This window comes from Drosophila elegans, unplaced genomic scaffold (genome assembly GCF_018152505.1).
Source record: "Drosophila elegans isolate 14027-0461.03 unplaced genomic scaffold, ASM1815250v1 contig_208, whole genome shotgun sequence".
Classification (NCBI taxonomy): Eukaryota; Metazoa; Arthropoda; class Insecta; order Diptera; family Drosophilidae; genus Drosophila; species Drosophila elegans.
In genome coordinates, this window is record NW_024545578.1 from 16,406,122 (window position 1) to 16,431,560 (window position 25,439).

Below are 25,439 nucleotides of genomic sequence, written 5' to 3' on the forward strand. Positions count from 1 at the left end.
AGGCAAACGAAGAAGCGGAGAGGTAAATAAAATGTAAGCCGACATCCGATGCATGTGAATTTTTTCTTGTGGTGCGCGAAAGCCACGATAGCTGTGCAATAAAGATGACATCGTGATATGAGTTCGATTGCGTTACGATATTTTACTTTAAGAGGCCAAATAATTATTTTTTATATATGTATATATATATTACTTGATTAAATTCAAATTAAAGTATCTAAAATGTAGGATTACACTGTTTTGAAAACCTTTAGTTACTTTTAGTATATTTTACACGACAAATTTAGTTTAAATTTTGAGAAGAGTAACTAAATTGAACAGGTTGGTAAGGCTACTATTATTTAACTTATCTATTACGCTCACTTGAGTTTTCCCTGTTTATCAACTCGATTATTTATTCCAGTGACACAAATTTCTACGATATGTGTTACTCTCACCTAAGTTTTCTGCCTTTTTTTCGATAGTCGAAACACGTGCCAACAAGCCCATTAAAAAAGGTCAGACATATGCAAACAAAGTACTTCTTTTTCGCAATGCCTGCTGTTGCATGCCCTTTTTCAATGGTACCCAGCCCTGCAACCCTTGAACCACCCATATCCCACCCCCTGAACCTTTGGTCAGCTGCTGCTTCATCCTCAAATTCGTTGTAAAAGACATTGACATTTTTTTTCTGCCCGCTTGCTCGCTTGCTTTTCTCTGTTGTACTTTGTTGTCGTTGTTTAATGGTTTTATACATATTTTTTAGCCAGTTGTTGTTGTTGTTTGTCTTGTTGGTGGTGGTGGTGCCATCGCATTACGTCACTTTCACTGTAGTTTGCGGCTTAAGGCAGCATTTGTTTGCCGGCGTTGTTATTGCTGGCATTGTTTGCACTTGTTTTTGGTACAAACAAGCAAATTGCAATAAAAATGCTCAAATTTATGGTCCACGGCATACGTATATTTTGTTTGGGATGATTTATCCGAGACTTTTGTTCGCCTTGCTTTCCGGCGGCACAATTTATGTCCGTTTACATGGTAAACTTTTGCTGTTTTTACCAGTTATTCGTTCACGCTTTTTGGTTCAAGTTCATCAGTTGGCCACCGACGACCGCTGAATTCGCAACAGGGTTCAGGTTCCATAGTTATCGTCTTCATAAATGCGTTGTTAGGTTTCACATTTGACTCGTAAATCTCCGACTATTTTGCATTGGGTAAATACTCATCACAAGCTGATTTATCAGAAAATATTTGTCGCTGTGAATTTGTTTATTAAGCATACGCCGTGTCAACATCTTGTACATCCACATTACGCATACGCCCTGCTGGCTCATAGGGTACGCAATCACGGTTGGGGCATTGATCGATAAGAATCGGGGCGAAACAAAGTCATTAGTCCAGTTAACGTGGCCTGACTAAACAGCTGCGAAATGAGGCTCATTTCCCAGTTGCCTAATGTCAGCAAATTTTGGCCAGTTATTTGGATAGGTTCATTACTAAAGCATTAAAACATGCGACCTTTGCAAAGTTTAATTTTTGTTATATTTTTTAGAGCTCTTCAATGTGTGAGTAGTTCAAATAAGCTAAAATAGAATCTTAATAGAATAGTTTGTATGCAGATAAATCTGAGGATCGAGGAATTCTATGCAAAATCTTTTGTGCCCGATGATATCTATGTGGCCTATGACATTAAAGATTTTGAGGGAATTAGCTTTAATTTAACAGTTCAAGTTCCCTTTCCAGGCAAGCTCCTTGTGCATATTTTCGTGCGGAAGCTGTCCGATAAAGTGGGTGGACCCGATCAAGTAGATCTGATCCGATTCAAAAACCGAGATCTCTGCAAGCTTCTCGATGCCCTTCGCAATATCACTCTGGAGGAGATCCCAGGCGAAAGTCTTTTGCCCCCCACCTTCGTGGTCTCATGTCCTTTGGTTCCAGGTTTTTACTATGTGCAAAATAGTCCAATTAATGCCAAGCTGGTTCCCTTTCGAATACCCGATGGAAGATATTTAGTACTTCTTGAGCTGATACAAGTCTATGAGGAAGTTATCAAACTAGTTTCCTGCAGGATTAAGTTTGCCTTGAAGACCCCACCTGGATATAACGAACTACCGGGGACTAAAAGCAGCGAGGAAAGTGATGAAACCACCAAAGGTCCTGAATTAAAAAATGATAATCCAAGTTCAGAGGTCACCGAACCTGCTGAAGATAACTATGAAGCTTCAATCGATTACCAATAAAATTAAAACTATTTCTCACAGCAATAAAAGTTTTACTAAACTAAAATAGAATATACAAAACGTTTGTTAATAAATATCAATGAGCTTAAAATATATAAGATTGTTCTTAAAAATGCTAAAATTAATCAACTTTTTTTTTGTTGTGCGATTTTTTTTATTACACACCTGTTAACTCATTTCACAATTTCTGCAATTTTTTATAATCTTTCCTTTCATTCATCAAGTCTAGGGTGGGTAATAAAATTTATTGTCTCCTACAAAAAATTCAGCAAGATTGAGACATCTCACACATGTTACAGCCACGCCCAACTAAGTTAATTGAAAGGCCCAGGGGCATGGGAAATATGTTAAACTTCAAATAAATCTATGCGAGACAAGCCGACGACATGGTCTGACTCAAAGATATTAATTTAATTCAATATTTTACTTTGTCGCCACGGTGGTATTCATTTCACACATATTTATTTTCGAGTACAATCTGTGGAATGTTTTGAATTAAGTTGACTTTGTGGCGGCATTCTCGAATGTTCGTATATTTACATATTGAGAGCAGGGCAAATGTTTCCGGTTTTCGACTGCAAGATCGCCGTCATCTTCGATACTTCCACGATGACTGTGCAGAAAGCTTGGCCTCCGTATCAGTCTCGGGTTAGTTTTTATGCTACAGCCCAACCCAAAATGGTAATATCGAGTAGCTTTGCTTTTATTGACTTAGTGTTCCACTCTTTAGGCTTGACAGCTGTTAAAAGTGCCAAATATTTATGGATCCTATTCTCAAGTGATAATTTATTTAATTGGCTTGGCCAGTGATTGATCAATTTGAAAGGGGCAGCGGCAGATGTTCATGAACTTGAGAGGTGGTTGCGGCTTGTAAGCCAATATTATTGTTAACTGGGTGATTGTGGGCCTGTTGACACAAGAATCAGCAATGTAACTTCCTATTGTCTTCTTCCTTATTGTGTGTAAACATCACTCTGCTGACCGCATTCGAAATGACCTTCATTGGAGCGCGGTTTTCGTTTACTCAGTATGATTATTATTTAATCAGCTATCAAATTCTTCAGTGGCTAAGCCGCGCAAACAAAAGATGCCACCAAAAGCCAAGTAAACAGGGCGGCCTGGTTTTGGTGCTTTGGTTTTCGGTCTCGCCGCTAAAATCTACCAAAAAAAAAAAACACCTGCCCAACCGGACCACGCCCCTTGGCTGTGCTTTTGGCCAGGTTTTTCAGTTGATACTTCTTTTTCGCTCACCGTTTTATTTATGCGCCCGTCTTTTGTTTATGTATCGTTCATTTGTCCTCTTCTCCTTTGAAGACTGCAGTTTACATATGACATTATCAACGATGGTCAACCAAAGTTCGGCTATAAAAGGCCCAGATCGCAGATGAAGGTAGGTGCAGTCGTTATTTGGATTAATCAGCGTAATCATCTACTCAGCAGAAGTAAACATGAAGTACCTAGCCCTGGTAAGTTTAGTGATTTTATTTCATTAAGTGGTATACGCTTTAAAAAAGGAATTAAAAAACAATCGAAAATTAATAATACAAAACACTGTGTTATAGAATCCACTTTGTAAACCTTGTGGGAATGACGAATTAAATATGCCATTTTAGGCCAGAATTAATTCTAAAATTTTTATTGGCGCTCTACCATATTTTTAAATAGATTTTGAATGAGTGCCAATTTAAAGTTTGTTTCTTTTTTATACATATAAATATGTTGATTTCATTTATTTTAATGAGAAATTAAGAACTAAAAATATTCTTACGGGTTTTTGAAAATATTAATTGGAAAAGGCTTTAACTTTTCCTTTTGTTATTTGAGTGGAACAAATATACATTAAAATTGCTGTATCAGCGATATAAGACTTATTCCTTTGTTAATAACAGTTCTTGTATTACATTTTCAGACCCTTTTCGTGTGCCTTTTGGCTATTGTTCTTGTGTCTGCGGTGCCCGTGGATGAGTCCCTGATCGGGGACAACATCTACCAGCCGGCCTTTGATGACGTTCAGCGTCCTCAGGATCCGCAGGCCATCTTCAAGCTGAAGAAGCTGCTCAAGCTTAAGAAGCTACTGGGTTAGGAGGCATATGCCAGCTGTCCGCCACGCCCAGAGCAAATTCTAGTCCAACCAATTGGGAACCTTGCCGCCCACACTGCATTCGATTTTCAACCCCGTTTTGTTTAGACAATACCATAAGCACACACGCACAAGCACATACATACGAGTGAAGTATACGTAATCGTTACTAAAATAAATGTAATTTTCATCCAAGTCGGCTTTCTTATGTCATTGGGGTTCGGGGATCTCCATATTTGACCGAAAAGGAGCTAATGACTGGCGGCGGGTCGAGTTTTTGTTTTCCCTGATCTGAGTGGAAAACTCGTTTCGGATCGTTTCTGGGGAGAGAGTGTGAAATGCGAGCGGAATCTTCCTTACATGAGTGCATTGGCCAATCGCCGTCCCACATAAATGAAAAGTCGGCGGTGTGCTAATTGTGTACCATTTGAGGGGAAGACAGGGAGATTAATGGGCTACGCTTTTCATCAATGAAGTTTTCATTGATTTATTTATTTATAGTAACAAGTTTTTATCTTAAACTGGTTACATTAAATAATAGAGTATGCATACAAAATTAAAAAAATTAGTAATATAATATATTGGAAGAGGAATTAAAATTTTTAACTAAATCATTTTACTAACAAATTATACGACCATTATCTTTTAAATAAATTCGTTCTGTGGTAGCTTAATTAAGTGGATATTATCCAATGCAAAACACTAAGAGCACAATTTTGAGTAAGTTTGTTAAAACTAAACAAAAGACTGAAGAAACGAACTTGATTTCTTTTACGCCATTGTTTGTATTGAAAATACTTTTATAGAAAATAAAGCAGCGGAGGGCATATAATATAATAAACTATTTTTCCTCTAGATTTTTTTTATTAAAATTTCCAAGAAAAAGGTAAACCGCTAGACCTTAACACAAAGTTAAGCTAAAATTTTAAATTAAAATTTTTTAGTTTAGATGTTTCTTTTTATCGAAATTCTTAAGAAAAACCTCAACGCCATCTTCGCCTTAAGTCCAAAAGAGAAGTCAAAATAATGTTTTGTTACCAAATACATTTTTTTTATTTGTTTTTTTTTTCCTCCTTAAGACCTAAACACATAGTTAAGCTAAAATCCATGAATGTGATGTTTTAATTCCTAACCCAGGAACAGGAGCTTCTTGAGCAGCTTCAGCTTGAGCAGGAAGGACTGGTCGTCGGAGGGGTTGACGGACTCGCTGCCGGGTCCTTCGAGACCTTCAGGAATGGCCTCCTCGCGGGGAGCAGCACTGGTGACCATGAAGCACACGGCCAGGCAAAGGAACACACTCTGAAAAGGAGTAAATGTGGAGAGTCCACAGTGAGTAAGGTCTCTCCAAGTAATCCATATTTAAAGACGCACCAGGAGCAAGAATTTCATGTTGACTGGGCTTCGGTTGGGCTGGAGATGTATGATCGATGAATTCGCACTGCGCGTTGACAGACCTGCTTGCACTGATCACTGGACCCCGCCGACCCGTCTATTTATATGCCAGAGGCAGACAGTTGCCAATGAGTTGCTCGGCCGGCAGACCGCTCGTCTTTCATAGAAATTAAATCAACGTGTTGCTGCGGTGCGGCAAAAAATACACTGATTCACGAGTCGAGGGGGGAATCAATTTGTTTGGACTATTAAATGTTATTTTACCCCACCACGCATGTGAAGCAATGGCGATAACAAAAGCCAGGTTCCTTTTTTTTTGGGCTACCTTTTGTTAGGCTTTTGAGCCTTATGTTTGAGCAATTTGTTGACTTGTGGTTTGTCCGGCTTTGCTTCTTTTTGCTAATCGGTGTTTCCTTGGTTCTGGGTTCTATTTGAGCAGGCCATTAGCTGCGAGCAGATTCTCCGCTAAATATTAATTAGCGTCTTGACATTGGCCTTAACGCTAAGATTAGCCATTAGTTTTTTGTTCACACCTACATAATAGGCTGGCATAGCTGAATCAACCGAAAATAGGTACTTCTTCAAGTGTATCTGCTGAAAGGCATTCAATTGGCTGTCGCGAAAAACTACAAGTATTAAATTTGAATTTGTGCCGCCTTATAGGTCAAACCGTCCTGCCAACTTTTGAAATTGTAATAAGTGCTGTGTAAAGTACATGTCAAACAATGTTTTCTACCATTTGTGGATGTGCCGACCATGACCATGAAAAAATCAAGCAAATTCAAATTATTATTATAAAAATATAAATATAAAAACCGTTGTTTGTATTACAAACTAAAACTAAGTTAATATATGCTTGTAAAAGTACTTCATGAACTATATTTATTTTATTTATTTATCGATTTTATATAAAATAAACCCTTTAAATAAAGTTTTTATTACATTTTCAAACTTGTTTAACTAAGCGCCAGTTTACCAGACATCTCAAAAGTTAGACAATCCGGCCACGCCTTGCCATTAAACATAGAGGTGGACATCGAGTCTCGGATATTAACACAAAAAATATCGATTAATCGTCATAAATTCCATCTCTAATTAAACAATAAAAAAAATACATATACGAAAAAAGGAAACCAAATTAGACAATATATAAGTTATCGAATCAGAGTCAGTATAAAATTTTTGTCCACACCCACACATACACCCGCAGGAGGAGTTTGAACTCGAACAATGACGGGATCTTTCAGTGTGAAGCTCAAGTCCAAAAAAGGTCAATTCATTGTCAACGACCTGAACGAGCATACAACGCTGGGCGAATTGAAAACGAAAATAGTCCAGGCCACCGCCATACAAGCGCCCCAGCTGCACGTCCTGGTGGGCTATCCGCCGAAACCACTGGACCTATCGCAGCAGCAGGAGCAGCGCGACCTCAAGACGGTCGGAATTAACAGCGGAGAGACACTGATTGTGGAGGAGAAGGCTGCACCCACTGCCACCGCCTTTGTGCCTGCAACCCACACCATGGATGATGACGAGGCGCTGGCGCGTCGTCTACAGGCCGAAGAGGAAGCTCAGCTCCTGGAGGCAACCGGAGGAGTTCCCGCCCAGGTTCCCGAACTCCCTGTGGCGCCCACGGAAAGCGGCCCCAACGGCGACTTCAACGGCATTCTGCTGAAGAAGGTTGTGCCGGCGGACAACTCGTGCCTCTTCACCAGCATCCGCTTTGTGCTCAACGGCAAAGTGGACAACGAGGGCAGCGAGATGATGCGGCATATCATCGCCCAGGAGGTGGCTGCCGATCCCCAGAGCTACAACGACGCCGTGCTGGGCAAGTCTAATGCGGAGTACTGCGCCTGGATACAGAAGGCGGACTCGTGGGGCGGCGCCATCGAGGTGTCTATTCTGTCCAACTACTATGGCATCGAGATCGATGTGGTGGACATCCAAAATGCCATTATCAACCGCTTTGGCGAGGACAAGAACTTCGGCCTGCGTGTCTTCCTGCTCTTTGATGGCATTCACTACGATCCGCTGTACATGGAGACCTCCCAAAGTGCTGCTCCGGCCACCATTTTCCCCGTGGAAGAACTGGGCGTTTATCAGCAGGCGGAACAACTGGCCAACGAGGCGCAGTCCTCGCGTCAGTATACCAATGTGGACAAGTTCACATTGCGTTGCATGCAGTGCGATGTAAGGTTGGTTGGCCAGGTGCAGGCCCAGGAACACGCCAAGCAAACCGGACACCAACGCTTTGGGGAGATTTAATACGTCCTGATTTTCGGCACCGTCTACATTGTGGCTTTCATGCTGTTCGCCTACTACCTGCTCACCACCTAGCCACAATCGCCGTGCGAGGAGTCACCGCAGTAGCTAAATTGTACTACCTCCACATCACCGCCTACTTAAGTTATTAATTATTGAGCCAGCCGCTTGTTTTCATAGTCCCTCTTTAATCCCTCTCGGAACGCAATAAAGTATACATCTTCATCTACACTAGACTAGACATCGAGTCTATAGTCCTTTTTAGTGCTAGGAAGCCCAGGGCGGAGTCATGGCTGCCGGATTCTGGAGGTAGGACATCACCACGGCGCTAACACTCAGCATGAAGGAGGAGAGCACCTGTTTGGCGTCGTCACTGGCCCGTGAACTGGCGAAACTAATGCAGGAACAGTAGAGGGCAAACCAGGCGCACCACTTGAGCTGCGGGGATAGTAAATACGGGTTATTGCCTAGTCATTTGGGTGCAATCACTGGGTATACCTTCATCATCAGTCCACACATGGAGAAAATCATGCCCAGTATGTTCATATAATCCGGCATCATGTCCTCGTTGGCGCCGCCACTTTGGCCCTGGTTCTTGGGCGCTTTGTAGCGGATTATCTTCTCTTTGCGGCGCGGGTCGATGCTCATGTTTAATTTATTTAATTTTCACCAATTTAATCCAAAACCAGGTCAGATGGCAAGGGCCGTATGCGAGGAATGTGAATGTCAGTTAGATTTGCTGGCGTTATTGTGTGAATGGCACTTTGCGATACGTGGCATCACTGCGTATCAGCTGTTTCTTTATTTACACCGCCGCGGGTAGCGTGTTTGAAATAGTTATTTAATTACATAAAAATCACAGAAAATTATAACAGAAACAATGGCTTTGCGATTGCTTAGCCGTTCGATGGCCGTGCACATGCGTGGCTTGCAATTAAACACCACCAGAAAGGGATTAAATAGTTATTATTTGAGTCGGCCAGCGGTTACTCCAGTCTCCTGGTCGTTAGCACAGAATCGCTTGCTGCACGTGAGGATTACGGATCAGGAAGCCGGTTTACAGACTAAGCGAGAGGCCAACAGGAACCAGAATCCTTTCCGGGAAGAAGACCTGCAGGAACCTTCCATAGAAGCACCCAAGCAGCGGCACAAATTTAGGCCAGAAAATAAACTTAAGGAGAAGAGCCCCAAAAAAAAGGTGGACTTTGGGGATCCGGATACCTTTGGTGGTGCAAATATAAATGAAACTCAAGACCCCGGAGATCTCGAAGAGGAGGAGTTCATTAGCAATCCCACGCGGCGCTCAAAGAAACTAAAGGCCGTGGAATATGCCCGCCAGATCAAGGATCATCTGAAAGCGAACCGCCTGAGTGACGCCATCGCCGTGCTGGAGCAGCGCATGCTGCGGGAGGATCGCGTCAAACCGGACAAGTACATATACAACCTGCTGATCAGCGGCTGCGCCAAGGCGGGATACACCCGCAAGGCCTTCGCCCTGTACACCAAAATGCGTCAGCGGGGCCTCCAAGTGACCGGTGGAACCTACACCTCGCTTTTCAACGCCTGCGCCAATGCTCCCTCTGTGGGAGACGGCCTGGCCAAGGCCCAGATTCTGCGGGAGAACATGTTGGAGAAGGGCTACGAACCGAATGTGAAGAACTACAATGCAATGATCAAAGCCTATGGAAGGTGCGGGGATGTAGACACCGCCTACATGTTGGCCGACGAGATGGCGGAGCGCCAGCTGGAGCTAAATGCCGATACGTTCAACTTTCTGCTGCAGGCATGTGCCAGCAATCCAGAGCATGGATTTCGGCACGCTCTGCTCACATGGCACAAAATGCTCAAGAGCGGTATCAGTCCGGACTATTATAGCTTCAATACGATGTTGAGATGTGCTAGGGATTGTGGCTTTGGTGACTTGAACTCGATGCAGGAGGTTCTCTATCAGATCGCTCCGGCAGCAACTGGGCAAAAACCCATTCCTAAGTTGGAGGAAGGGGAAAATGAGAAACTTCCCAGTATTACTTCAGCTTCAGCCTCCGCTTCGTTACCGGCGCAAATCGAGGTGTCGACAACAGCGAGCGAGCTGGAACTACCCAACCTTTTGCTGCCTCGGCCTCATCTGGGCAGCTTGGTGGCATTGGAGGATGTTACACGACCACATGAGCGGTTTCTACTTCTCGGCGGTCTGGCTGGTTTTCTAGAGCACATGAAAGAGCACAAAATCACACCAAACATAGAAACCTTTACTACACTACTAGAGGTGATACCGCCTACAAACGCCGCAGAAAAGCAGCTGCTCACTTTTGTGCGAAAGATTGGACTCAAGGCGGACATAGACTTCTTCAACATACTAATCAAAAAGCGGTCCATGCGGTTCGATTACGAGAATGCACGGGAGGTGCTTACTATGATTCGAACGGCGGGCTTGCGGCCGGACATTGTCACCTACGGTGTACTTGCTTTGGGTTGCCGCACCCAAGAGGAGGCAAGGGAACTGCTGCAACAGATGCAAGTGGCGGGCATAAAGATGAACATGCCTATTTTAGGCGCCATGCTGCGACAGGGATGCGCGAACAAATCTTTCAGCTACATCAATGAGATCATGCAGTTGAGTCTGGAAGAGGGCATCAAGCCCAATGAATCCTTTCTGCGTCACCTGCACAACTTTCACAGAGGATGCGCGAGAGCAATTGATGCTAGGGTGAGTATAGTACTAGGCTTCCACTGGCAAAATCATTGATTGTAATCTCCTACAGCACCCGTCGACCAAGACAGCCGCCTTCAAGAAGGGACACTCGAAATTCTGTGATAAATACCGCCTGTACTACGAGGAGCTGGGTTTAGCTGGTCTTAAGCTAGAAGATGCCATCGCCAAGGTTAAGGAGCGCCCATATCAGAAATATAAGGAGCCGGTCGTCGAGGGAATGGAACCACTCAAGCACGAGCAACTGAAACGCAAAACCAAAATACGGAAGTACATCAAGAAGATCAAGATAGATGAGCTCCAGGATGACCCTCCCAGAGAGCTTTCTAAGAGGATAGAATAAGTTTAGTAGTGTAACAGCCATTAAAGTTTATTATTTGTTAACCAATCATCGTCCTCTTGCGTCCACGGGCTCTCACTTCCTCGAACTTGGATAGAACAGCCTGCTCGTCCTTTCCGCATTCCGTGCGGTAGGCGGTCAGGATCTGCTCGAATAGATACGGTTGCTCGCTATGGGTGCTCAGTAAGGCCCGTTCGAGGACATACAAATCCACGCCCTTGTCCTCAGTCGCCTGATTGTAGTGGCTTAATCCGAAATCAATTAATATAATATCGTATTCGCTGCCCTTCGGATTGATAAGGATGTTCGAAGTCGTCAGATCCCCGTGAATAATGTGGTTTGAGTGCATTTTTCCAATGATTGATCCGATTCTCGTACAAAACTTCTGGAGGGATTGCTTTGCCAGGTCCTCGCTCTGACTGGACACTGTATCCAGTATAAACTGCTTGGCGGTCTTGGCTTTGTCAAAGTATTCCATATACAGTTTGTGGCTGTTTAGGTCCGAGTGGATGATCCTTGGAGCCAAAATCCCGGCGGCCAGGCATCGTCCCGCAGCCTTTGCCTCGGCTTTCATGCGCTGCCGCGTGATCTGGGTGTCCAGTTCCGGGTGACGGTACTTCTTCACAAAGCGCTCCTTGATCAGACAGGCCTCTCCTTTAAAATCGCCCAGATATAGACGCCCCTCGGCTCCTTGTTTTAGAATTTCCAGAGACATTTTATAATTCTGCTAACAACAAACCGGCGCTTTCGTCCGATTAAAAAGTGGCAACTCCAGACATGGGCGTGGGGATAAGTAGTTTACCTAGGGTGTATTAGGAACCATAACAAAAATGCTCAAAAATCACCTCAGAAAAAAAAACCGATAAATATAATAAAAATATGTTAACCAAGTTAGCCTATTTAATATATAAAATGACAAATTTCTATTACAACTATTTAATACCGTTTTAAAATCTACACAACCAATTTAGTTATAAATTGGATAACTCCCCTCAAAAAAGTTGCCACCTGCGCCTATGACCCTGCTTTAAACACTCACAACGAAACACATGCAGACCAGCTGTTTGCTGTTTTGATATTTACAATGAGCCAATCCAATCTCCGTGTGAATCATCATCAGGAAAAACCATCACAAATCATTAGAAGTCTCGAAGCTAAGGTCTAAACTCGCAAAAAATTCAAAAATGTTCAACAATTTGTTCGGAAAGAAGCCCACCGTAAAGGAGCAGCAGCGGGAAAACGACCGATCGCTGCGCAAGGCCACTAGGGACATCGAACGGGAGCGCCGGAAATTGGAGGAGGAGGAGCGTAAGTTGGAGCTGGAAATCAGACGCAATGCCGCCGCGGGGAACAACGATGCCTGCCGCATCCTGGCCAAGCAGCTTGTGGAGATCAGGAAGCAAAAGTCCCGCACTTACGCAGCCTCCGGAAAGATCCAGTCCATTGGTTACCAGAACAAGAACATGGGCGCCAATATTGCCCTCAGCGAGGCCATGGGCACCACAGCCAAGACGATGGGTGAAATGAACAAGGTGATGCGTCCGGAGGCTATTGGTGAAACCGTGCGCCAGTTCCAGGCGGCCAACATGAAAATGGAGATGACCGACGAGATGATAAACGACACACTGGACGACATGCTGACCGAGTCGGGCGACGAGGAAGAATCCAATGCCGTGGTCAACAAGGTTCTCGACGAGATCGGCATCGAAATCTCTGGCAAAATGTCCAGCATCCCGGCCACGGGCACCTCAGACTTTGAGACGAGCGGCAAGCGCACCGAGAAGGATATTGCCGATCAATTGGCCAAACTGCGCTCCTCTTAGTCCTTAGACTTTTGCTATACCTTTTTGTAATTACTGTGAACACCGCTGTTATCCATAGACCGTAAGGAAATATATTTATGTACACCGCTTACAAACGCGCAGTCATTCCGCCGCCGGCCACAATCGACTCGCCCGTAATGTAGCCCGCATCCTCGGAGACGAGGAAGGACACCACGCCGGCCATCTCTTCGCTGGTGCCCAGGCGACCCATGGGTATTTTGCTCAGGGCCGCTTCATTGGCCGACTCATTCTCATAGAGAGCCCTGGAGAACTTTGTCCTGATGACTCCTGGGGCGAGGCAATTGACGCGAATACCTTCGGGCGCCAGATCCTTAGCGGCAGCCTTGGTCAAGCCAATAAGCGCTGTCTTGCTGACTGAGTAGGCGCCAAGTAGCTACAAGATAAAGTTATTGGAGATAAGGGATGTACAGTACATACATAAGAGATAAGAAGGGGACTAACCTCAAAGGCATCATAGCCCGCAATGGAGGAGACAAAGACGATGCTGGAGTCCTTCTGCTGGCGGAGTAGAGGCAGCGCCTCTTTGGCCAACAGATAAGAACTTTTCACATTAACGTCGAAGATCTTGTCCCACACCTTCTCGTCGCATTCGAGGACTCCACCCACCGCCGGATTGGTAGCGGCATTGCTGACCAGAATATTGAGTTTTCCAAACTTGCTGATGGTTTCCTCGAAGAGCTGCTTGCGATCCTGGGGCTCGCTCACATGGCACTTGAGTCCGTGGACATTGAGGTTCAGTTTGCGCAGCTCCGCCAGAGCAGAGTCCACGTTCTTTTGCTTCCGACTGCTGATGACCACCGAAGCGCCATCTTCTGCCAAACGTTTGGCGATAGCGAACCCAATGCTGTTGAGAGATTCAGCAGGAATAAACAAGGATAAATTTAGATATTTTTTTTGATTTCTTACCCATCTGTGGAGGCGGTAACCACGGCTACTTTTCCTGCTAAGCGCTTCATCGGGCCGGCGTTTGAACTTTGACTACTAGTGCTTGACAAACGTTTGTGGCATTGATTAAGATTTGGGCCAGCAAGTTTTGGTCTACAATCGTTGGTGTTTTGATCGCGACTTGAACTTTGACCACTTCCACTCACAGTGCAAGCACTTAATCGAATCTTTGGCGCCCTGACCACCAGTTGTTTGCCAAGATGGATCATTTTTCAGGCCAAATATTTAAAAAGGATCCAAGGATTCGTTGCCTAACAATTGATTTTCCTAATTTAACTATAAAGGGCGCAAATCTTCAAGTTGTTTACTTGTTCTCTTCTTCCTCCCCGTTTGCCATTCACAACGTTGACAAAAGCTTATTATGCCAGTGGCGCCAATTTTGAAAATGCTGAAAAGCTATCTTTGCGGTTGCTTACTAATCAAAAGAAACCCACATAATTATTTATTATATTGCTTAATATAGAAATTATTGCAAGGCAATGGGTTCTATGGTTATTCCAATTGAGAGCACCAACTCGTTCCTCAGTCATTGGCAGATAAGACTTTTTGAAAAGAAAATCTCCAAATAGCAAGATAAACGCTCAGTTACGAAATAATATAAACAAAGATAAATAAGTATGACAAACAAACCGCAAAGTGGGATAAAATCGCTTGACATAATGGAGTGTTATTGGGTCGAAAACATATACATATGTAAGTGCCTGTAGAGCAATCAGCCAAAAGTGCGAATTAATAAGTTATCGGAGAAGCTTTAGCTTTACCGGCGGATCTGACTTCACTATAGTCGCAGTCGTCGGCGGCAGTAGTACACCAGTCTCCGGCTCCGATTTAGTCCGGCACGCGCTTACGATTTTGGGTAACTTTTCGCAACCGTCGGCGAGGCATGTGATACGAGAAAAGCCCTTTTGCTAGTGAAAAACCATACGTCAAACTAAAGATAAACTAAACTAAATTTTAGAAACAAATTATTTTATAAATAAAATTCAAAAAACATGAGTGACCAGGCCAAGGAGATCGAGGCTATTCCGCCCACTATCCAGGACTTCAAGGCTCCCGATCTTCCGGACAACAAACCAGTGCTCTTCTTTCATCCCTACAACTTCCATGCGCAAAAAGTTAGTAAGCGCTCCAATCATGTGATCTTTGAAAATATCATTTGCCCAACAAAGTCCACCAGCTAATACAGCGAAATTACAAAACTTATCATCGTCATCGTTGTTCGTTGTTTCGATGTAATGATGGGATGCCCCCGCCCTGAAGCTTATCCACCCACAATTCTCATTAAATATCTCTGTTCTCGGGTGCAATGAAGCATGACTTGGCGGGTGGCATGGCGGAGTAGTGGAGTTCTTTCGATATCAGACCGGGGTCTACATTATGACAGCATAGGATTGAATTATACGCTGTTTACGTAGCTACTGCAGGTGCTAATGAGGCAGATTGAGGGAGAAACAAAATAATATAAGCGCGAAAATAAACAAACCTCTGAACGAATCTACAGTAGCAGATACAAGTAAAGTTACTGAACCGAAATATTTAAATGGTTTATTGGTTGCCAAACCGAAACTGCCAAAAATATACAATTTATTAATAGGGCTGTTTTGCCAGTAATCTAATCCAGTTAATGCCAAAAAGTCGTTTTAATAAATTTTGTTATTTTTTGGCAGATTCGTTTTGGCAAAGCAAATAATAATTTTCAGTCTACATTTAATTGGCATTGTAGTTTAATGATTCAACTTTTTAATACAAAAAATAACGGTTTTACAAGTTCGAAATACTTCATCTTGCATTTATATGTAGGGTCTCAAGATTTAAAGAAGTGATGTAAGCTTAAAAAATAAATACAAATTTGAGTCATCTTATATACAGTACATATAAGCAGAAAATGGAAAAAAAATGTATACGAATCTTTTAACTTTTTAGTTACATTCTATATATATTTATAGTTTTATTTTTTGATAAATATAATTTAAACGTGGAGGAATTTCGAATGTTAGCAAAGAGTGTTTAACTTATTATTCAATAAAAATAGTGTAATAATAATGTATGAAATTGTAATGCAAACAACTCCACCCATATTTTTAGGTCCTTATGGTTTTCTACGAGAAAAAAATAGACTTCTTTCCGTACGTTGTTGATCTGTGCAATGGCGAGCAGTATTCCAACTGGTTCCTGAACCTCAATCCCAAGGGCGATGTCCCAGTGCTCCAAGACGGAGCTTTTGTTATTCCTAACTCGACGCACATCGTAAGCTATGTGGAGAGCAAGTTCCGAGGAGGTAGTTTAGAAAAAACCGGAATATTTTAAGTTTGCCTATTTAATTAGCTTGCTAATTCTAGGAATTCATCGTTCCTTGAAGCCCCCGCACAACTCGAAGGATTTCGACCAGATGTTGATCCTGGAGCAAGCAATAAGTCGCCTTCCGGTGGGAACTCTCAGCCTGGGTTCCTTTATTCACGATGATCTGAAGCTGGTGCCCAAGGCGCCTTTCATAGGACCCGTGCGCCAGTCCTGTCTAAGTAAGTAACTCCTGTCCCAAACTATAAGCTTGACTGAGTCATTCACTCTTTTTACCCGCAGAAAACAACGGCAAGGTACTTGACCTGCTGCGCCGCTCCCTGGACGAGCAGTCAACCAATAAGGCAGCTTTGCAGCACAAGCTAGATATACAAGTACGTCGGCATGAGCTAGCCTCCTCCCGCGAGGATTTCCAGAAAGTTTTGGATGCCGTGCGTCACTTTTTGCTCTACGTGGAGCAGGAACTATCCGCCCAAGCGCCGCGAAGCGAGTGGCTGGCCGGTGACGAGCTAACCGTAGGGGATATATCATTGGGACTGCTGCTGCATCGGCTATACCAGCTCGGGTTCGAGAACCACTTCTGGGCATTTGGAAAACTGCCACAGGTTGAGGCCTATTTCCTGCGTTTTCGACAGCGCGAGTCCTTCCACCGCCTGCAGCCGAGCAACTTTGCCATCCTGCGCGAGATGTGGACGCGGACGCCGGGCAATTATAAACTTGGAGCGGGAGCCGGCTTCCTGGGTATGGCCATGTTCGCCGCCTTCGCGCACAAGTGAGCGGAGGATCGGGACAACCAGACTTTGTTAACAAATCCTTTTACTGTTAAAGTTGGGCACATATAAACACACGAACATAAGAACGCTTAAAGCTACGCACTGCTGATCTGATGAAGGATGCTGGGGTGTCATGATAGGAGGCGGAGGAGGATGTGAAGCAGAACGCGATCCAGTGCCAGCCTCGGCTGCTTAGTAATATCATTGATTTCATCATTTCATCGTCGCTGAATATACAAAAATTTGGTATAAATTTCAATCCGTCACCTAATTATCAATTCCTGCTATGCTTGATGTCTGCTTGGCGTGTCAGGCGGACCGCCAAGGGCTCAGCTTTCGAGCGGCTGTTGCTCGCGTTCCCTGTCCCGCTTTTGCTGCTCGGTAAGCAGCAAATTGGCGGCTGCACTGGCCGCCTTCGGAGTGGTGAACAGCGGCATTCCCATGAAAGTAGGTATCTGCTGATCCCTCGTCACCCCCGTCGTAGCGGCCTTGCCATTGAGGTTCGTCCTCGAGGTGCTGGATCCCGAGCTCGAGGCGGCTCCCGTTGATAAATGCGAGGGGCGTTTGAACGGGAAGGTAGGTATTTCGCGTTGGTAACTGAAGCTTCCATTTCCAGGCGCCTCGGGCAGCAAACCGGGTGTGGGATACCAGAAACGGTACGTGAAGTACCAAGTGAGTATGGCAATAATGCCGCTGATCACCTTCTCGATCATGCGGTGATAGTACAGCATAGTGCCCACCAGCATTATGTCCCACAGCAGCTGCAGAGCCGCCATGCCAATGAACAAAGTGCGGATGATCGGCGTCAGGCGCTTGTACAAGAACTGCAGGCTACGCATTTGCTCCTCGTTCAGCGTTCTCAAGGGATTTGTGCCCGAGTTTTGGGCGGAACTGCGATTGTGACGCTCGTTGCGGATGTGCTCCTTGATGGTCTCCCATCGGATGATGGGACGCGCCTCCTCGATCAGCACCAGGCTGGAGTGGATCAGTATAAAAGCATGACCGGATATGTCAAAGCCCTTCCATAGATGTCCCGCCCTCAGACAGCTTGATTTGCTTTGGAAGCCTGGAATAACGAGTTTTGAATTATTAACTTCTTAAGGGGCTTCTTATTTAAACCAACCTTTTGTGGTGCAGCGGCCATAGGAGTTCTCCACAATGTTGAACAGCTTCGTCCAGAAGAACCAGAAGAAAGTGGCGATGACTATGCGTGGAAAATGGTGCCTCAGCATTCGTTTGTGGTCTCCGCAGGTGATCGTGTAGGCTGAGAGTACCAGAAAGGGCACAACAAAGAGCAGTGTCCAACCCCAGCCCACCTTTACAAAGTATTGGTTGAACAGGTTGTCCGATCTGGCGAAGTAGGTCTTCGGGAAGGGCGCAAAGTCCCCGATCACGGAAATCACAAACAGACTGCCCAGATACAAGGCCACCTTGAGGTCCGTGTTGAAGAATATAATCTTCTTGCACAGATGGATGACGCCCATGACCAGGATCTCGCGGATACTTGTCGGTGCAGCCGTGGGTCTTGTTCCACGAGCCTCCGACCGGGTGATATCGGGTCCTCCGGGTCTGAAGTTCATGTTGGAGCCGGAGGGGGAGTTGCCGGGATTGCCCAAATTGGGACGCAGCGGTCTTCTTTTGGTGGCCATCGATGGACTGGGCTCGTAGGTTCGGAACAAACTGCGTTGTTTGCTGCCGTATTTGGTTATACTGCGAACAAAGTGAAAATGAGAGCGGAAGAACTGAACGTGTCAAAGTTCAACGCTTGAAATACAAACTAACCTGAGTTGTACCACACCAAAGGCTGTCACATAACCTTGACCGTTAATTTAGCTAATTTTTCTTTGGTAGTTCTAAGCCCCTTAGTTGCACTTACTGTTAATTTTGTACTTTTTATTATGGCCAAAATATACGTGTTGCGCTCGTAAAAAATAGAACAGCTGCACGGGTAAAAGCGCTGCCCGGCGAATGGCAACTCTGATTGGAATCGTAACTGCGGCGTTGTGAATGGCAGGTCGATCAGCTGTTCGGGCTCAGATTTATTTCGAGGGCTTTTAATTGCCGGTTTTAATCAAACTGCGGCATGTACAACTCGGCCAAACAGCTGCAGCGCGTGCTGACAGCCCGCGAGATTCGTAAGACGTTCCTGGACCACTTTACCGTGAGCCATGGCCACAAGTTCGTCCGCTCCAGTCCGGTGGTTCCTTTCTGCGATCCCACGGTGGCTTTTGTTAACGCGGGCATGAATCAGGTGAGGTAACAGGCCCATTTAATGCCATTGTTCGCTCGTTATTCCCTGGCTTTAATTCCAGTTCAAATCGGTATTCCTGGGCACAGCAGAGGCGCCTCACAAGCGCGTCGTCAACTCACAGAAGTGCGTCCGTGTGGGTGGAAAACACAATGATCTATCCGTGGTGGGCACGGATGGCTATCATCACACCTTCTTCGAGATGCTGGGCAACTGGTCCTTCGGGGATTACTTTAAGGTGGGTCCATATTCCCTTCTTTTTAGCTATATTTTGTTATACTCTCTATGTTCCCAGCGGGAGGCCTGCACCATGGCTTTGGAGCTGCTCCGTGGTCCCTACAACATTGACCAAGGTCGCCTATATGTAACTTACTTTGCTGGTGATAAGGTGCTGGGTATTCCAGCGGATCTGGAGTGTTTTGAGATTTGGAGGAGCCTGGGGTACTAGCTATTACATAATATCTGTGCTGTACCTTTTTTTCATTTATTATTTAATCTTTGCAGATTTCCCGCCTCTCGCATACTACCCTTTGGCTGCGCAGACAACTTCTGGGAAATGGGAGCCACTGGTCCATGTGGTCCATGCACCGAAATCCACATAGATCATCGCCCAGATCTTGGCAACGTAGAGCAGCGCGCCAAATTGGTCAATGCAGGTCGCTCCGATCTCACAGAGCTCTGGAATCTCGTCTTTATACAGTATAACCGGTAAGAGTTGGTTTTAAAACGCATTGTGTTTCCAATTAAGAATATTTATTTTCATCCTAGTCATGCGGATGGAACCATCTCTCAATTACCCGCCCATCATGTTGATACTGGCATGGGATTCGAGCGTTTGACGGCAGTGCTGCAAAACAAGAATTCCAACTATGACACGGATTTGTTTACACCGCTCTTTGATGGCATTCAGCAGGTGGCAAAGGCTCCGGTTTACAGTGGCAGCTTTTCGGATGGAGGAAATGCAGCACTACTGGACACCAGCTATAGGATACTAGCCGATCATGCCCGCATGGTCACAGCCTGTTTGGCCGATGGAATGCTGCCAGATCAAAAGTGAGCTTACTCGTAGATCCCATTATTTACCCTACTAATCCAAACCCTTCGTCAGCCAAAAACTGCGCCGTGTGCTCCGCAAAGCTCTCAACATTTCGGAGCATGTGTTTGCCCATGACAAATTGTTGACCCAACTAGTTCCTATTGTGGTCGAGACTCTGGGCGAGGCCTATCCAGAGATGTCATCTAAACAGCAGGCAGTCGTCGACTTGATTAACCACGAGCAGGAGGTATATAAGAATCTGAGAGAAAGTTCTTCCAAAGCATTTGCAGAGGTGCTCACAGAGTTTCCCAATCTGGATGATATTGATTTGATGGAGTGCCCAGGGTTTGTGCCCGCCTACCGGGAGTTTCGGGTGCAACGCTGCAAGTTTTCCAATAACACAATACCAGGAGATTTTCTCTACAAACTGACGGATACATATGGTCTTACCGAAGAGAGCTTTCTTAAGCTGGCCGAACTGGAGAACATGAACTGTGATCTGGAGCGCTACAGGGCTGAGGTCAGTCTGGCCAAGATTAAAGCCAAGGGCACTCAAAGAGCAAGCGAGGAAGGATCGCTTTGCGATCTGGCCAATGAGCAGCGTATTGCCGAAGCTCAGGCGAAGCTAACGAAGCGTCTGACACCCACCGACAACAGTCACAAATATGCCTACTCCTTTGACAAGGAGAGCGATTCATACCAGATACCTCCGCTAAAAAGTCGCATCGTGGGAATGCTTCTCAACGATGCGGAAGTGTCGCGAACGCAAGGCAGTCGCCTACAGAAACCCTCCACCGACCTTATTTCAATTGTAACCACTACCAGCAATTTCTACTATGAATCTGGTGGTCAGCAATCGGATGGTGGAAAGATCTTTGTGAAGAATCACCACCAGCCAGAGCTTCCTCATCTGCTGGACGTTATCTGTGTGAAAAATCTCAATGGCTGTGTGGTTCATGTCTGCAAATTGTCGAGTTCTACAGATGCATTTGAGCTGGCCATTGGAGACGAGGTGGAACTGCAGGTAGATGCCCAGCGGAGACAACTCAATACTTGTCATCATACAGGTGGGATGAATTTGATAAAACTAAGAGATGGTAAAAACAATTGTTTACTTCTAGCTACCCATCTGCTAAACGCTGCAATCCGCTCACTTTTTAAAAAGGTAACCTATCAGGTGTCAAGTTCGGTGACCAGTGATCACTGCAAACTAGAGTTGGGACTGCTGGGCAAGCGCATCCAAAAGGGCGATGTGCAGCTCATTGAAGATCTTATCAAGTAAGTCAGCTTTCCATTACATGCTTTCACAGAATTTAACTGGCAATCCTCTCTTATAGCCGCGTCATCTGCTCTGCCACACCGGTTCAGGTGGAGCTACTAAGTGCCGCTGAAGTCCTGCAACAAAATGACATCACGATGGTGCCCGGTGAGGTTTATCCGGAGCAGGGATTACGACTGGTCAACGTTGACAGCCCTGAACTTCAGCTCAGCTCCAAGGAGCTGTGCTGTGGCACTCATGCCACCAACACCAGTGAGCTTTCCTGCTTTTGCATTGTCAATTTAAAGCAGACAAATCGAGCGAGATTCGCCTTCACCGCTGTGGCTGGCCAGGCGGCTGAAAATGTAAGTTTAATTGTGATGGTGGCAAAAATTATAGATGAATATATCTTTTACTTTTACTGAATCTCCCTTAGGTGCTGAAAACCGCTGCCCTGCTACGCCATCGTGTTGATCTTCTCGAGAAGCAGTTCCAGACTGATAAGCTCACAAATGCCACGGAAGTGGAACTGCAGACCATTCGTCACAACATCCTGCACACGGACATTAAGCTGCCATATGCGTTCAAGATGGACACGCTAGAACGCATTACCGAGATGTTAAAAAGAATCAAAGATTCCTCACGCACAACCCTAAAGTAAGTTTTAACCTACCCATCTAAGACGTATTCAACTCAATTAAAACATCGTTATATTCAGGGAATTCGTGGATGTTGAAATGCGCAACCTGCTGCAGGAAAAGCCTGTGGATTCTCACCCCTTCATTCTGCACTACATAACTAGCTCGGCTCTGGTGGAGGAGATTCCCTTGCAGCGAGCCACCAAACTCTGCCAGGACCGGCCCGTTCTGGTAATCAGCATGTGTGATAGCGTCGTTAAGGCGCGCTGTTGCGTACCATCGAACTGCGTCACAGAACAATTTAACGCTTCCGCTTGGCTGCAATCATTCGCCGACACCTTTGGTGGCCAGATAGCTGTGCCCAAAGGCCAGAATCCGCTGGTTGTGTGTAACATGAAGGATCGAAGAGTCAGCAACCTGTTCGAGGAGCAGCTGGAGCAGGCAATGTCCAAGGCACATGCGTACGCTAAGCTTTACCTGTAGGTTTTAGATGTGATCACCCTCCAAAATGTGCTAGCTGTAAGCTTGCCTCTCTAAATGATTTAAAATGTGAAGGGAGAACAAATTGCGGAATTATTAAGTAAAAAGTTGAATTTTTAATCACTAATCACCACCAGTTCATCATCCTCTTCATCTTCTTCATTTTCCTCCTCATCTTGGGGACTAAAGCTTGCATTCATTAATTCTTCAAAAGCATCCGCATTGTTTAGACTTTGATCAAAAAAGTAGCTCAAGTTAGCTAAAGGCTTTACTGGTGTTGGAATCATTTCGCTGAGGCGATGCTGTGCCTTGAACCGCTCTACTGGAGTCCTGGCTAGCATTTTAAGATCTCCCTTGACCAACAGATCAAAGCTGTCGTCCATGGATGACCGCTTGCTCTGTGGTAATTCGATATGTGAGAGGTCCCTTTTCGCTTTCACTTCAGTTAACTCCGCTTCATTGCCTAGACTCATTTGCGCCAGGCGTAAACTTAAATCATCCGACACGGGTTCGTAATGCAGCTGGCGACCTTCGTGTTTGGCCAGTGCTGTCTTGGCATCGGGATTTGATATGATGCCATTGACTATATCCGACATGTCGAACTCCCCAGCATCGCAATCACTTTCCAGATCTGAGGGCAGGAACTTGGTAATGGGAGTCGAACACTGCTGGCGTTGGGGAGTAGAACTCTTGGCAGGAGTAACTGCCTTCTCACGCCTCAGGAATTGCTGTAGCAGAGGCTGACCCTGTTCAGGTGCATTCTTTTTCTTTCTGACCACTCGTTTTGGCTTTAAATTTGGTTCATTTTCCTTATCTGCTTGTTCTGAAGCAGATTTTTTCTTTCGCGTGGTTTTCTTAGCGGGCTTCTCTTTGGACTTCAAGAATGCAGCTACCAAATCTGGGTACGCTGTCTCCAGCATATCCAATGGCTCAATGGTGTAGTAAAGTTCTTCGATTCCCTTCGGATGCTCTAATTCGAACTCTGAAATCTGTTCATCTGGAATAAGTCCCTTGAAACTGCCGCCGGGATCATGCCAACGCAGTTCCAAGCTGGCCACTCCCTTAACAGTACGCTTTTTGATGACTTCAATGGGCTGAATAAGGATATTTTCCTGTTTTGATTGTTGAACCTGCCAGCGCGTGAGGATGGGAAAGAACTTCTGGAAGCAGTATATTTCCGGCCATTGTAGAAGATGTCCTATTTGTTTGATGAACTTGACTAGATTTGGTTGCCGCCAGTTGAGATTTAAATTTGGGATGGCAGTCGGATCGTTGAGGAACTCGGCAATGATCTCCTCGTTGGGAAAATCTGGAGATAGTAAGGCTTTTCGCCGCAAAGCTAACTCTGCTTTGATGGATAATCGTTGCTCTCTGAGAAAAATGTTGTATTAATACAGATGTTTACTTTAATTTCAGAATATTTTTTACTTCCAGAGGCTTTCGTCGCAGCCCTTGTTGGTGCGGCAAACACTGCACCCACTTTTGGTATGGCTCTGGGTTTTACCAATGTGCCCACAATTGCTGCAAATGGATTTGTCATCTACTCTGATCTCCAATGCATTGTATTTATTGGTTTCGTTGCGCCAGTTTCTTAACCTGTAAAGGGAGCATGCTATAAGTTGGGACAGATTTTACTCATTGACTTTATTACTTGTCCAGAATTTCCGTATCCTTGTACTTGTTGAAGAGTTTCAAGACACCATCCTTTCCAATTCCACCTATTCCATCTGGACAGTAATCACAGCCACACAGCAAGGCCATCACAATGATCTTGTGCTGGCCAAAGTCCATGCGGGAGGTGATCTCCCGCATGTCGTAGATGTCCACAGCTCCGCCAGCAGCCGCCAGAGCTCCTTGGGTGGAAACTGAGAAGTTGCGATAAACGCGTACCGCTCCATAGGCGAAACAATCCGAGTCCTGGCTAATAACGCCGTCAACTAACTTGGGGTAGAAACGATATAATAATGGATAATATGGGTACAACCTATTCACTTACGCCATGCTTGTTGAGAAAGGCGCAGTAGGCCTCCGCTTCGCCAGGACCTTGAACGCACTGGATTCCCATGGAGAGGAGTAGTGTTTCGCACTGCTTAAGGACATGGTTGAATCTGGTGCGTCCCTTGTCGCCTTTGGGCGCCTGGTTTTGGGTGAGTTCTGGAGAATTCTTGGGTTTTACGCCCCGAAACTGCAGCTCATTCCTTTTGGCAATAACCTGGCTCTTGAGTTTTGGAGCCACTCCTTCCAAAACGAAAACAGGAGTAACCTGCTCCCAAATCAAATAGCATGTGCGAAAAAAGAGGTTTCTGAAAGGTAAAGATTATAATTAAAATTAGCCAAATAAGCAGTGACTGGTAAGTATTTTTTAAAAACATACTTTAAATGATGCCTTGGATGCACAAAGTAGTCCACAACATTGAGGGATTCGCACACCCATCCGGCCAAATCGATGGCCACCTTTTTGCCTCGCAATTCATTAATAGGTTTACGTTCACAATGAGGAGTAAGAACTCCCCACAATTCCTTTACACCCATAAACTTAATAAATAAATCAAAGCCGCGAAAAATTCGCAATAAATTCAAACAACTGTCTTTTTGGTTAGTGTTGTTAAATCAGCTTTTATTATTCCATTACACAGTACCTGAAATTTTCTTTTAGCTACTTAGTTTCAGCGAATTATTTCAATGTGATTTTATCGCTTTTGAAAATTGGAAAATATATGTTGAACCACGATATCAAATCCTATTTAAACTTTTTAAATAACAGGTTGTATTTACAACTAGTTAATTTTTTTAAGCTACATTTAGCTATATATTTTGACATCACTACTCTGCTTCTTCCGAAAGCCAGTTACCACGAAACGCAAGCGATAACCGACTGCCGCCTTTGTTTTGACAGCTGCACACGCGCCCGCTGCGAAT

General features: G+C 44.9%; 13 protein-coding genes across 14 annotated transcripts; 7 read left to right on the top strand and 6 right to left on the bottom strand.

Moving 5' to 3' along the window:
- The first annotated feature begins 1,487 nt into the window (after window positions 1-1,487).
- On the top strand, window positions 1,488-2,216 carry LOC108147381. Its single transcript, XM_017273816.2, has 2 exons — window positions 1,488-1,541; window positions 1,596-2,216. The coding sequence occupies exons 1-2, from the start codon at window positions 1,488-1,490 to the stop codon at window positions 2,214-2,216; spliced, it is 675 nt and encodes a 224-aa protein (XP_017129305.2).
- Window positions 2,217-3,582: 1,366 nt separating this feature from the next.
- On the top strand, window positions 3,583-4,491 carry LOC108147413. The gene is made up of 2 exons (XM_017273852.1): window positions 3,583-3,682; window positions 4,126-4,491. The coding sequence occupies exons 1-2, from the start codon at window positions 3,665-3,667 to the stop codon at window positions 4,297-4,299; spliced, it is 192 nt and encodes a 63-aa protein (XP_017129341.1). The 5' UTR covers window positions 3,583-3,664; the 3' UTR covers window positions 4,300-4,491.
- An 834-nt stretch (window positions 4,492-5,325) lies between these two features.
- LOC108147418 lies at window positions 5,326-5,793 on the bottom strand. The gene is made up of 2 exons (XM_017273858.2): window positions 5,668-5,793; window positions 5,326-5,595 (listed from the first exon to the last, which is right to left on the bottom strand). Exons 1-2 carry the CDS (start codon window positions 5,683-5,685, stop codon window positions 5,425-5,427), a joined length of 189 nt encoding a protein of 62 aa, XP_017129347.1. The 5' UTR covers window positions 5,686-5,793; the 3' UTR covers window positions 5,326-5,424.
- Window positions 5,794-6,772: 979 nt separating this feature from the next.
- On the top strand, window positions 6,773-8,179 carry LOC108147543 (ubiquitin thioesterase OTU1). Its single transcript, XM_017274128.2, has one exon. It carries the CDS (start codon window positions 6,919-6,921, stop codon window positions 7,951-7,953), a length of 1,035 nt encoding a protein of 344 aa, XP_017129617.1. The 5' UTR covers window positions 6,773-6,918; the 3' UTR covers window positions 7,954-8,179.
- Window positions 8,119-8,675, bottom strand: LOC108147544 (protein Asterix). Its single transcript, XM_017274129.2, has 2 exons — window positions 8,449-8,675; window positions 8,119-8,388 (listed from the first exon to the last, which is right to left on the bottom strand). The coding sequence occupies exons 1-2, from the start codon at window positions 8,596-8,598 to the stop codon at window positions 8,218-8,220; spliced, it is 321 nt and encodes a 106-aa protein (XP_017129618.1). The 5' UTR covers window positions 8,599-8,675; the 3' UTR covers window positions 8,119-8,217.
- A 59-nt stretch (window positions 8,676-8,734) lies between these two features.
- Window positions 8,735-11,044, top strand: LOC108147541 (pentatricopeptide repeat-containing protein 1, mitochondrial). Its single transcript, XM_017274126.2, has 2 exons — window positions 8,735-10,657; window positions 10,713-11,044. Exons 1-2 carry the CDS (start codon window positions 8,831-8,833, stop codon window positions 11,001-11,003), a joined length of 2,118 nt encoding a protein of 705 aa, XP_017129615.1. The 5' UTR covers window positions 8,735-8,830; the 3' UTR covers window positions 11,004-11,044.
- LOC108147542 (EKC/KEOPS complex subunit TP53RK) lies at window positions 11,005-11,768 on the bottom strand. Its single transcript, XM_017274127.2, has one exon. The coding sequence runs from the start codon at window positions 11,713-11,715 to the stop codon at window positions 11,041-11,043; it is 675 nt and encodes a 224-aa protein (XP_017129616.1). The 5' UTR covers window positions 11,716-11,768; the 3' UTR covers window positions 11,005-11,040.
- A 225-nt stretch (window positions 11,769-11,993) lies between these two features.
- Window positions 11,994-12,914, top strand: LOC108147457 (charged multivesicular body protein 2b-B). The gene has a single exon (XM_017273987.2). The coding sequence runs from the start codon at window positions 12,185-12,187 to the stop codon at window positions 12,821-12,823; it is 639 nt and encodes a 212-aa protein (XP_017129476.1). The 5' UTR covers window positions 11,994-12,184; the 3' UTR covers window positions 12,824-12,914.
- LOC108147456 (dehydrogenase/reductase SDR family member 4) lies at window positions 12,872-14,119 on the bottom strand. Its single transcript, XM_017273985.2, has 3 exons — window positions 13,751-14,119; window positions 13,286-13,688; window positions 12,872-13,217 (listed from the first exon to the last, which is right to left on the bottom strand). Exons 1-3 carry the CDS (start codon window positions 13,996-13,998, stop codon window positions 12,912-12,914), a joined length of 957 nt encoding a protein of 318 aa, XP_017129474.1. The 5' UTR covers window positions 13,999-14,119; the 3' UTR covers window positions 12,872-12,911.
- Window positions 14,120-14,500: 381 nt separating this feature from the next.
- On the top strand, window positions 14,501-16,954 carry LOC108147455 (ganglioside-induced differentiation-associated protein 1). 2 transcript variants are annotated; one of them, XM_017273984.2, is made up of 5 exons: window positions 14,501-14,904; window positions 15,875-16,067; window positions 16,129-16,308; window positions 16,370-16,828; window positions 16,916-16,954. In XM_017273984.2, the coding sequence occupies exons 1-5, from the start codon at window positions 14,782-14,784 to the stop codon at window positions 16,927-16,929; spliced, it is 969 nt and encodes a 322-aa protein (XP_017129473.1). In that variant the 5' UTR covers window positions 14,501-14,781; the 3' UTR covers window positions 16,930-16,954. The 2 variants fall into 2 exon arrangements, with proteins under 2 accessions (XP_017129473.1, XP_017129472.1); XM_017273983.2 differs by having other exon boundaries at window positions 14,502-14,904; window positions 16,370-16,954.
- Window positions 16,887-18,811, bottom strand: LOC108147453 (acyl-coenzyme A diphosphatase FITM2). The gene is made up of 3 exons (XM_017273981.2): window positions 18,643-18,811; window positions 17,984-18,570; window positions 16,887-17,926 (listed from the first exon to the last, which is right to left on the bottom strand). The coding sequence occupies exons 2-3, from the start codon at window positions 18,507-18,509 to the stop codon at window positions 17,190-17,192; spliced, it is 1,263 nt and encodes a 420-aa protein (XP_017129470.1). The 5' UTR covers window positions 18,510-18,570; window positions 18,643-18,811; the 3' UTR covers window positions 16,887-17,189.
- A 51-nt stretch (window positions 18,812-18,862) lies between these two features.
- On the top strand, window positions 18,863-22,647 carry LOC108147450 (alanine--tRNA ligase, mitochondrial). Its single transcript, XM_017273978.2, has 10 exons — window positions 18,863-19,111; window positions 19,173-19,346; window positions 19,404-19,549; window positions 19,613-19,816; window positions 19,877-20,161; window positions 20,217-21,211; window positions 21,266-21,422; window positions 21,482-21,767; window positions 21,839-22,059; window positions 22,121-22,647. Exons 1-10 carry the CDS (start codon window positions 18,944-18,946, stop codon window positions 22,521-22,523), a joined length of 3,039 nt encoding a protein of 1,012 aa, XP_017129467.1. The 5' UTR covers window positions 18,863-18,943; the 3' UTR covers window positions 22,524-22,647.
- Window positions 22,637-25,352, bottom strand: LOC108147451 (flap endonuclease GEN). Its single transcript, XM_017273979.2, has 5 exons — window positions 24,895-25,352; window positions 24,517-24,823; window positions 24,172-24,461; window positions 23,949-24,116; window positions 22,637-23,891 (listed from the first exon to the last, which is right to left on the bottom strand). The coding sequence occupies exons 1-5, from the start codon at window positions 25,050-25,052 to the stop codon at window positions 22,637-22,639; spliced, it is 2,178 nt and encodes a 725-aa protein (XP_017129468.1). The 5' UTR covers window positions 25,053-25,352.
- Window positions 25,353-25,439: the final 87 nt, after the last annotated feature.

Coding starts and splice junctions, on each gene's coding strand:
- LOC108147381 (XM_017273816.2), top strand. CDS start 1,488: ATGCGACCTTTGCAAAGTTTAATTTTTGTTATATTTTTTAGAGCTCTT. Junction 1,542..1,595: donor TTTTTAGAGCTCTTCAATGT/GTGAGTAGTTCA, acceptor GTTTGTATGCAG/ATAAATCTGAGGATCGAGGA.
- LOC108147543 (XM_017274128.2), top strand. CDS start 6,919: ATGACGGGATCTTTCAGTGTGAAGCTCAAGTCCAAAAAAGGTCAATTC.
- LOC108147544 (XM_017274129.2), bottom strand. CDS start 8,598: ATGAGCATCGACCCGCGCCGCAAAGAGAAGATAATCCGCTACAAAGCG. Junction 8,389..8,448: donor TGTGTGGACTGATGATGAAG/GTATACCCAGTG, acceptor CTATCCCCGCAG/CTCAAGTGGTGCGCCTGGTT.
- LOC108147541 (XM_017274126.2), top strand. CDS start 8,831: ATGGCTTTGCGATTGCTTAGCCGTTCGATGGCCGTGCACATGCGTGGC. Junction 10,658..10,712: donor CGAGAGCAATTGATGCTAGG/GTGAGTATAGTA, acceptor AATCTCCTACAG/CACCCGTCGACCAAGACAGC.
- LOC108147542 (XM_017274127.2), bottom strand. CDS start 11,715: ATGTCTCTGGAAATTCTAAAACAAGGAGCCGAGGGGCGTCTATATCTG.
- LOC108147457 (XM_017273987.2), top strand. CDS start 12,185: ATGTTCAACAATTTGTTCGGAAAGAAGCCCACCGTAAAGGAGCAGCAG.
- LOC108147456 (XM_017273985.2), bottom strand. CDS start 13,998: ATGATCCATCTTGGCAAACAACTGGTGGTCAGGGCGCCAAAGATTCGA. Junction 13,689..13,750: donor GTTACCGCCTCCACAGATGG/GTAAGAAATCAA, acceptor ATCTCTCAACAG/CATTGGGTTCGCTATCGCCA. Junction 13,218..13,285: donor CGGGCTATGATGCCTTTGAG/GTTAGTCCCCTT, acceptor TTTATCTTGTAG/CTACTTGGCGCCTACTCAGT.
- LOC108147455 (XM_017273983.2), top strand. CDS start 14,782: ATGAGTGACCAGGCCAAGGAGATCGAGGCTATTCCGCCCACTATCCAG. Junction 14,905..15,874: donor ACAACTTCCATGCGCAAAAA/GTTAGTAAGCGC, acceptor CCATATTTTTAG/GTCCTTATGGTTTTCTACGA. Junction 16,068..16,128: donor GGAGAGCAAGTTCCGAGGAG/GTAGTTTAGAAA, acceptor TGCTAATTCTAG/GAATTCATCGTTCCTTGAAG.
- LOC108147453 (XM_017273981.2), bottom strand. CDS start 18,509: ATGGCCACCAAAAGAAGACCGCTGCGTCCCAATTTGGGCAATCCCGGC. Junction 17,927..17,983: donor TGGCCGCTGCACCACAAAAG/GTTGGTTTAAAT, acceptor TCGTTATTCCAG/GCTTCCAAAGCAAATCAAGC.
- LOC108147450 (XM_017273978.2), top strand. CDS start 18,944: ATGTACAACTCGGCCAAACAGCTGCAGCGCGTGCTGACAGCCCGCGAG. Junction 19,550..19,612: donor GAGATTTGGAGGAGCCTGGG/GTACTAGCTATT, acceptor TAATCTTTGCAG/ATTTCCCGCCTCTCGCATAC. Junction 19,817..19,876: donor GTCTTTATACAGTATAACCG/GTAAGAGTTGGT, acceptor TTTTCATCCTAG/TCATGCGGATGGAACCATCT.
- LOC108147451 (XM_017273979.2), bottom strand. CDS start 25,052: ATGGGTGTAAAGGAATTGTGGGGAGTTCTTACTCCTCATTGTGAACGT. Junction 24,824..24,894: donor CATCCAAGGCATCATTTAAA/GTATGTTTTTAA, acceptor TTTACCTTTCAG/AAACCTCTTTTTTCGCACAT. Junction 23,892..23,948: donor TGCGACGAAAGCCTCTGGAA/GTAAAAAATATT, acceptor CATTTTTCTCAG/AGAGCAACGATTATCCATCA.